The sequence below is a fragment of the Populus euphratica genome, unplaced genomic scaffold, assembly GCF_000495115.2.
Source record: "Populus euphratica unplaced genomic scaffold, PopEup_1.0 scaffold84.1, whole genome shotgun sequence".
Lineage (NCBI taxonomy): Eukaryota > Viridiplantae > Streptophyta > Magnoliopsida > Malpighiales > Salicaceae > Populus > Populus euphratica.
Window position 1 is genome coordinate 471280 of NW_011499964.1, and position 9937 is coordinate 481216.

Genomic DNA, 9937 nt, shown 5'->3' on the forward strand with positions numbered 1-9937 from the left:
GAATCCTAATGTAGAGTCCACCTATCAGGGTCCTCGGTTGAATGTTATGGGACCCACCTAATAATAAGTCTCTCAAATTTTTGACTTGGGATTGGACCCACCTCTGGCCACCATTGTCTTTAAAAATTGAATGATAAAAAGAGCACCTCACGTGGAGTCTGAACCAAAGGGGCTGTCCAACCACAATAAAAAGGGACCTCGCTGCCTTGATTCACAAAAATAAAATAAAAATTAACTACAAATCAGTCCCCAACTTACATTTTATTTCCCATATCACTCTTCGATTTTCAAAACCTTACTAAACATTGACTCAGCGTTTCAACAATAAAAGTGATTGATCCTATATTTTCATTAAGAATTCTTAAAAATAATGTTTTTTTAACTAATAATAAAACATGTTATATATATATATATATATATAACAAATATCTATTTCACAAGTTTGACAGGATTTTGGTATACTACAATACATGTTTTTAAAATAATATATTTAAGATTTCTATTAAATTTAAATAAGAATTGACTCAAATTTGATCACCAAATTAAACTTAAAAAATAAAATCAAATTACTTAAAAATCTTTTTTATTACTGTGAAAATTCAAATCCATGAGACATAATGTTAAAAACGAACGTAAGCAACAAAATCAAAGACATCTTTTTTTTTCTTTAAAAAACCAAAAAAGAGATTTAAAATTACTGCAAAGCATCTAGAAAAATCTTATTCTTCATCACAAGATGATGTGCAATAAGTCCATTAATGCAAAGCTCTAGCCATTACAAACTACAAGCAAACACATCAAAACTTTCCTCCATGCTCCCTTTCTTTTATCATTGAATCCTGGAATTTAAAGAAACATCTTTTTTTTTTTAAGAAAAATCTTATCGAGGGTTTTTGCATGCATAATTAACTAACGCCATCTTTCGAATGAATATCAATCAAAGCAATAAGCACTTGTCTTTAATCGAGTGAAGTAAGAATCCAAATTACACAGTCGATACAAAATAGTCACTATAAAATCAAATTAGGAAACTAATGGAGCTTGTTGCACAACGATACAACAGTTTCAACGTTGGTGGAGACTAAAAAGGAAGGCGATACACGGTAGGAACCCATAATTTATAACTTTTATTGTGAAAGGTTGAGCCATATTTGTCCAAGTTCTGAAGAATGGTGATTGATATGGGAAGAACATCGTAGGCTGGGGCCTGAATTTTTTTCCCAAAAAAAATAAAGAAAACAAAAAGCTTCTCGACACATCAACAAAGCAATTTTTTCTTTTTGTTAAAAAAATTGCTTTTTAAAGCTTACCCCATATAATTCCCACTCATTATGTTTGTTGCTTAAAGCTCGTCCAGCTCTTCCTCTATTATCCTCTCTCTAACATTAATTCTCGAGGGAGGGAATTCCAGGCACCCAAAAGAGACGCGAGGAATCAAAAAAGGGTCTCTCTCTCTCTCTCTCCACCTCTCTTAATACAGACTCTTCTAGTAAAAATTCAATCTTTTCTCATAGAAAATAAAGAGGGGGGAAAGAAAAGCCATTGGAGAAATTCCCACATATTTTCATGCCATCATGGAAGGAGGTGATGATCAGTTCCACCATCAGCACCACCACCAGCACCACCACCGTCCAACCTTCCCATTCCAATTGCTGGAAAAGAAAGAAGACGAGCCTTGCTCTTCCTCTTCTCCTTACCCTTCTCTTCCCATCTCCACTACCGAACCTAACAGCAACAGCAACAGTACGAACACAAATCACTCTTCCTCGAATCTCCAAATTGAGGTTGCTGAACCATCAAAGAAACCCCCTCCAAAACGAACATCAACAAAAGACAGACACACGAAGGTGGATGGACGTGGTCGTAGAATTCGCATGCCAGCTCTCTGCGCTGCTAGGGTTTTCCAGCTCACTCGAGAACTTGGCCACAAATCAGATGGTGAAACCATCGAGTGGTTACTTCAACAAGCTGAACCAGCGGTGATCGCTGCCACAGGCACGGGCACAATCCCTGCTAATTTCACTTCACTCAACATATCCTTGCGTAGCTCAGGTTCAAGCATGTCAATTCCTTCTCACCTAAGATCAGGGAGTTTCAATCCAAACTTTTCACTGCAGCAACGTAGTCGGAGTTTGTTCCCTGGAATTGGGCTAGAAACCCCACAACCACCGACATTCCTAAGTTTTCAATCTAGTAACAATCTGAATGCAGTGCTTCAAGCGAAGCAAGAATTGCGAGACAATTCTTCACTGGAATTATCAACGGAGACAGAAGAGAGTTTAAGCAGGAAACGAAGGTCCGAGCAAGATTTATCACCATCGCAACAGCATCAGGTGGGGAATTACTTGTTACAATCCAGTACAGGGGCAATCCCAGCTAGTCATGGTCAAATTCCAGCAAATTTTTGGATGCTGGCTAATTCCAATAACAATCAAGTCATGAGCGGAGACCCTATATGGACATTTCCTTCTGCCAACAACAGTAGTGTGTACAGAGGCAGCATGTCAAGTGGGTTGCATTTTATGAATTTTCCTGCTCCTGTTACCTTATTGCCTAGCCAGCAACTGGGGTCTACTAGCATTGGTGGTGCCAGTGCTGGTAATAGTGGGATAAGTGAAGGGCATTTGAACATGCTAGCTGGATTGAATCCCTACCGACCTTCAGGTCTATCAGAATCACAGGCGAGTGGGTCTCACTCACATCATGGTGGCGGTGGTGGAGGAAGCGATGATCGGCATGATACAACGAGTCATCACTCATAAAGATGGAGCAAGCAAAGCAAGAGCATCATCATGATCATCATCCCTCCACTTGTGTAGTTTTTATGTGTAACACACGTGAGGTTTGATTGTTCTTGAAATACTGGAGTTTTGTTTCCCTTTTCCTTTGCGTTTCTTTTCCCTAATTATTATTCCAATTTTTTTTTGAGTGTGATTAAAATGGGGTTTTAGCTAGGGTTTGAAGGAAAGACAGTACTATTTTAACGGGTGTTGGGTGGTTTTGATAAAGGACCTCATTTAGGTTTTTCATTTCATTATTGCTCAGTCCTACGGAACATCTCATCATCATTGTTTGTGCAGTTTCTTCTTTCTGGCCAAAGCTGCTGCTGCCTGTAATTTACATATATATATATATATAAACACACACATACACATGTGCGCGCGCGCGCTGATATATGGATGGTAGTTTCCCACCTTACTGGCAATTGAAATCCCTCTCCCTCTCTCTCTCTCTCCCCATCTAGTCTCTATGGATTGGTGATGAAAAGCGGACATGAATTAATAAACTTTGTCAAAGTTAAAGCAAGAGATAAAACAATGTTACTGCATTGCAGTGTTGCTTTTCTCACATTCTGATTCTAAATCTCTGCCATGAATCTCAAGGTTTACTGCGTCAATGATTAAGATATTTTTTTCAGAGAAATGGGGGAGGGACCCAGACCTTATCAGTTCCAGCTGTTGGTTCAGGTGGTGGGCCTAGATGCTGGTCATTGCCCGAACCAATGTACAATGTCACGAACACGAACAAAGAGGTGGATCATTCCTCTCTCTTTTTTTGTGGCAAATTCTACAATGCCGCAGGCCATCAAGAACTTGACGCGTGCTCTTTGGTTTTAAAATACACAGCACGCAACATATCAGTTGGCCAAATAGGTAGAGTCCACCCAACACCGGTGGTGCTCCCCAGCTAGTTGGCATGCATGCATGCCTGCCTCCCTGCCTTCATAATTAGTGACTGGGCTTCCACGTGGTTGCAGAAAATTCTACAATAACCTTGATCATCTTTCAAAGAAAGAAAAATCATCTCCAAATCTAAAACATGACTGATTTAACTCTATAGATCAATTTTCAAAACTTCAACTGATAGTTATAACATGTAGCCTGAACTCATCTTGACACAAAAACACACACACATCTCTAGTCATGAAATACAAGCAGTCTTTACCCTAATCTGCAAGCATGTGAAGGAGAAGGACCGCCCAAGAGAACCTAGACGAGAAGCAAATGTAATGCGAGGTAAATAATTGCCAGTAATTCCTTGTGTGCTAACCATGTGTTTGTTTTATTATCTTGTAGTATGTTTAAGTAAGTTTGAATCGTGAGGCTACAGTTTGTTTTCCTAATTAAAAGCAAATGTTGTGGTCTTGCAGTGGTGGTGGCGAAGGAAAACCGGCCAAAGGCAAAAGAATTGTCGAAGTTGGCAAAGGTTTAGGTTGTCGAAATTAAGAGGTAACAGGTTGCTTTGTTTTCTTTTGACTGTATACGATGAAATGATAAGTTGTGAAAGATGGAGTTGATTTCTATGTTTTGAAATCCAAGTTTATGCATCTGGACACATGAATAGAGTTGATAGATGGGACGGTTGGATTGAGAAATAAAATTAATGGTTATTCGAACTAGATGGAATTTTATATCTGTAAATGAATGAATTAGTTTTATCTTAATTAATTCGTAGTTAATTGGGAAGAATTTAGCCTCTTGTACCTAGCTATTGTGTTGAGGGAATGTCTCTGAATATTAAGGAAACTAGGAAGATACATGGATGTTAGAAAATAAACCAAGCTTACTTGGAATCAAGTCAATGGCAACCTAGGATATCTAAGTAGCTTTAATCATAATTAACTTGTTGCTTTGTGAATCGTTATGTCCTTAGTCTTTTAGGACTCAAGTTTTCGGCTATCAACTTTTATAAATAAATACAAGGGATTGGGTCTTCATTTGTGTGTGATTGAAAAAAACTCAAGGCAAGTGCATGGTGAGTGATGAAAATAACCAGGGTCATGGCCATTGCTATTAATAAATTATAAAGGATATCTGGGGTTGCTATGGTGATTTATAACCACAGGTTGTTATAGCGTTTGAAAATGTTCTTAGATGAGTTTTATAAGCAAATTTGATATTAAAAAATATAAAATTAATTTTTTAAATATTTTATAATAATTTTGATATGTTGATATAAAAAATAAAAAAATTTCTAAAAAATACTTGCTTTGTGTAGTAACTTGCTTTGCGTTGGTCTACATTTGATGAAATGATTGTTTGTGTTTGGAAGTTGTCTATGACATATTTATGGAATCATACATTGTGATATACTATATGTGATGGCGAAAAATGGGTCTTCCAATTATGTGCATAAAACGGTGGCTATGGGTGAAAACAAGGCCATTAATTGTCAAAGATTAGAATTTGTAAAGTTTCTATCCGTTTTCTATTAATGTGGTGTGTTCAATAATTCTTACCACAAATCCCCATGAAATCAACATAATTTTCTAGCACCTATACAACACATTCAAAATCAACATGAAATTTTCAACAAAGGATCATCTAGATGTGTAGAAATTTGTGAGAGCTCTTGACAAGCTACATGCGGCAGTTCGTGGCTTCCATACAGGTTTCCACTCTATGCATATTGATGCAGACAATAAAGAGGGGAAGTGTTTGATGGATTTTAAGATAGATTTTTGTTGACTTATACTTCATTTTGGGAACGCGGTTGAAACGTCCATCCTTTAAATTTTAATTTTTTTATTAAAAATTATTTTTTTATATTTTCAAATTATTTTGATATGTCATTTTTTAAAAATTAAAAAAATATTATTTTAATATATTTATAAATAAAAAGTAATTTAAGTTGTAACTACTGCTAAAATTCCAAACAATCACTTATTATATTAAGAACTTGAAAAAAGGTTTCAGTTGGCTGAAGAATGTTGAATGGATGATTAACACATAAGAAGAGGTCGAAATGCTTGAAATGGACTAATGTAGGGATCAACAGAAACGTATCAATTGATGATGGGTTTGGTATGTAGAGATTGTGTATGGTTAACAATGTATCTGCGTCTAGTTTCTATGTGATGTAGGAGTTTTTAAGAATGAATATATATATATATATATATGGTTTAATTAGAAAATTAAATAATATGCTTAATAATTTTATTTTTTCTAGTTTGTTTAGGTTAATTTTAGGTTTGTTTAAGGAATTGCAAACAAAAGACATGCTACTTTATTATAAATATTCAATAATAAAATTAAAAATTAAAATTTCTGTAATTTCTTCGATTAAATTTTTTGTATTTTTAACTCTAACTAAATCTGATGCATCATATAGATAGTTGTATGATGAGATATGAAGAAATTGGTGGAAAGTGGACTGACTGCCAAACATGCAGCAACACTGAGGGTTAGTTTCAAAATTAATTAAGAAACACGAGGAGAGAATTAATGAACGAGCCTTATGTGGTTGGAAAGATGGTGAAGGCTAAGAAAAAGAAATATAGTATTATTATTGCCCATCGTAATATGGTGTTATTTATTTTTACAATTGAAATTATATTTTATGATTATAATTATTTTTTTATCTTTAAATTATTTTGATGTGCTAATATTAAAAACACTTTTTTGAAATAAAAAATATTATTTTTATATATTTCTAAATGAAAAGGCACTTTAAAAATTAAACAATAACTACTACACACATTTAAACACTATCCTAATTTCTCCATCACAGCCACATCTACCACCTTTACCGACATTTATATCATTTTTCTTCTCCCACCATTTTTTTTCAACTATCACCTCCTTTGATGGTGGTATTAAATTTTTTAAATATATTATTATTATTACTATACTACTATACTTCTTCTTCATTGCTACTATCATCACAATCACATTTATATTTTTCCTATCACCATTTATTATAATCTTATTTTTGTAATTATTATTTCTTTTCATTCCAATTTCTTGTTACTATTTCAAACAATTTTTTTTTAATTTTTTATTTCAATTTTTCATCTTGTTACTATTTCAAACAATTTTTTTTTTTCAATTTTTTATTTCAATTTTTCCTTTCTCATTTCGGATCCTTGGTTCCCCGTGGTAGTAGTAAAAAAAAAACTCATACACTAACATTGTGAATTTTCTTTGGTAAAGAACAAAGAACATGTAAGGATAAAACAAAGTAGATAACAAAAGTAGAATAGAAGTAGGTAACCAAAAAATAAAAATTAAAGTTCTTATAATGGACTGAGAAAGTGTCATCACCACATATGAAAATACCATGTAAAATATAAATGTAAATGTAACTTTGTTATGTAGTCTACAAGCAAGGGTTTTTAAGATATGGGTTTGCACTGTGGAACTTGAAAAGATTTCTCGTGTCCGTATACTAATTAATGGGGATTGTTTTATGGATTATGAATAATGATTGCAAATACGTGTAAATAACTTTTCTATTCTTAAAAAAAAAAAATCTATCAATTAATTAAAATTAATTTTTTTATTTTAGAATATATAAAAAAGAACCCCTTATATTGATCTCGTTATTCCTCCATCAAAATTATTTTCTATTCTTGAGCGAAAACCGTGGTTGCCTTCGTTTTTCTTTCTTTCTTGGGATCCAATGGACCTATCAACATATAGAATGCAACCACCAACACATCAGCCCAGCGCCTTATGAACACACACCCATGCTAACTAGTGAAATCCATAACGATGACGACTAATGCAAATATATAGTCTTTAGCAACAATTAAGTCTCGAAATTATAAATTGATCATTAGGAAGATGATGAGGAATGCTAATTAACCAGGGTTGTCAAATTAAGACAGTTGTTTCCCTTTCATTCCTTTCCATGTATAAAACTCAAAGAATTCAAATTGTAATCTCTTAATAGATATCAAGAGGTCCAATAAGCTATAGATTCATTAATATAATCTTAAGAGTTTGGTAGTGGTCATAAGGAGATCTCTTATTTTATTTGGAAGTTAATATATAGAAGATTTGGTCTTCTTAAATGCAAGACCGATACTAGAGGACAGGACAAAAATGCCAAAAAAAGAAAGATATGTAATATATTTTTTTATTTTTATATCATTTTAATTTATTAATATTAGAAATAATTTTTTTAAATAAAACAAAATATTATTTTAATATATTTCTAAATAAAAAATATTTTAAAAAACAATCACTACTATATTTTTTACCACCCTCTTCGTATTAATATTAGTTGATGCATATTCGGTTATAGCTTTTATTACTGGAAGAAACTTGCATTAAAGGATTCTTTGGTAAACCATTAATTTGCTAACTGTTTCTATATTAATGAAGAAATGACATCTCGGTGGGCAACGACAAAGTTCACGGCAGCCATTAAAGCTAGTATGAATTACATCAACTTAATCATACTTCCAAACTAACAAGATAGGGCCCAATAAAATGCATGCATTAGATTATTTGGACGTTAGTAAATTGTAGCTGCTGCATCTAGTTGGTAAGATGTTTTCTCTCATGATTATTCGTCATGAAGTTCTTTGAGCAAAGGCATTGTTCCTAGTCCCATATCACCGAAAGTTTCTCTCGAATAGGCATTACAAATCACCGGCTTTTGTAAATATGATCTCCGAAGAAAATAATACTTAAATACTTGCATAGAATTCTGTGGCAGGAACGTTGGAAATGGTATTCAATATAGCCTTGAATTTAAAATATAGTTTAACGTCTATTAGGTTATCGTTGACGAATGGATTACAAGCATGGTATTTTATAATTTGAATTAATGGGGGTAAACTATATATTAGCTTAATTGAAATTAATTTTATCATGTTTTTAATTTGATTTTGGCGTTACATTCTAAAACATACGCATTGGAACCATGGAAAGCTATATAGCATGCCTCAAATATAAACCTGGGGTTATATAAAATGCTTTTAGGCCTATTATTTGGGATAGTTTTATTTCTTAACCTAACAGGGATCCAATAAAATATCATCTTGCGATGAAGGTAGGTACGTAAGACATTTTTTTTTCATTCCAGGGATATGAATGAAAACGAGGAACATGGTCTCTGTATAAGATAAGAAAGTTATGTGTGAGTGTACTTGTTTACAAAAGGTTGTCTGATATAGTTGTGTGCCTTGTCTTCCATCATTAGAATTTTCTGTTGTATTTGCAAATGAAGGAAAACTTGTTTTCTTGTTCTCACAGAAATTTTTGGATTAAAAGTATAAAGGGTCCGGAGAAGATGAACCTAGATGGACATGCTACAAAGGCCTAGAAAGATAGGCCTAATAAAAAAAGAATAAAACTAAAAATGAGCCATAAATATTTTGTTTTTAAAAACTCTTTTTTTTTACACACACATGTATATAAGCAAAAATATTTAGGGTTTTTGTACAGGAGAGAGAAAGTTAAAACAATCATTTATTTATTTTTTTATTTTTTACGCCTATTATAAATTCTAAAGATAAAAAGGAAATATAGTCATTTCACTTTAAATCACTTTCTAAGAACTACTTGATGATTTCAAAATACTCAACTTTGGATTTTGTTACAACAATAAAGGCTAAAGCATGGGATTTTTTGGCTAAGAACCCAATTTGAGGATTTTAGTCATTAATCTTAGCTTTTTGATTTTATTTTAACCATTGTAACATTGCAGGTTTGAGTTTTTATATTCTATTGCAAATTAGTTTTACTATTTAACTTTGAATTTTTTGATGAGAATCGGGAATTCTTGTTAAGTATTCTTGTTAAGTATTGTAATGAGAATCGGGAATTCTTGTTAAGTATTGTAATCAAAATATCATAAAAAGATCCATGAAACAAAGAATTTTGAACACAAGTGGAGAAGTGGTAGAAATCTTTTTCCACTTTATGTGGATTTATAATTTTATTTAAAAAAGATGTAATTATCTTCACCATAAGATGAGGTTGAAAAAAATCATATAAATGATCAAAATACTCCCAACATAGACAACACTATTTTGATAAGTTTTAAGTGATTATAGAGTTGTTGAAGTAGAATAACCAAGAATGACTATACTTGGAGTTTTGAGAAGGAAAGTATTAAACTATGTATATTAGTAATTCCAATAGGTATAAGAGTGGCAATGGTTATGTGGTTTGGCTTGGAAACTGACTGGAAAAGAAATTTATTT

General features: G+C 32.9%; 1 protein-coding gene across 1 annotated transcript; it reads left to right on the forward strand.

Moving 5' to 3' along the window:
• The first annotated feature begins 1333 nt into the window (after positions 1-1333).
• On the forward strand, positions 1334-3079 carry LOC105138883 (transcription factor TCP14-like). Its single transcript, XM_011045106.1, has one exon. It carries the CDS (start codon positions 1575-1577, stop codon positions 2760-2762), a length of 1188 nt encoding a protein of 395 aa, XP_011043408.1. The 5' UTR covers positions 1334-1574; the 3' UTR covers positions 2763-3079.
• Positions 3080-9937: the final 6858 nt, after the last annotated feature.

Excerpts from the sequence above, each read along its gene's own strand:
- LOC105138883 (XM_011045106.1), top strand. The coding sequence starts at position 1,575 with ATGGAAGGAGGTGATGATCAGTTCCACCATCAGCACCACCACCAGCAC.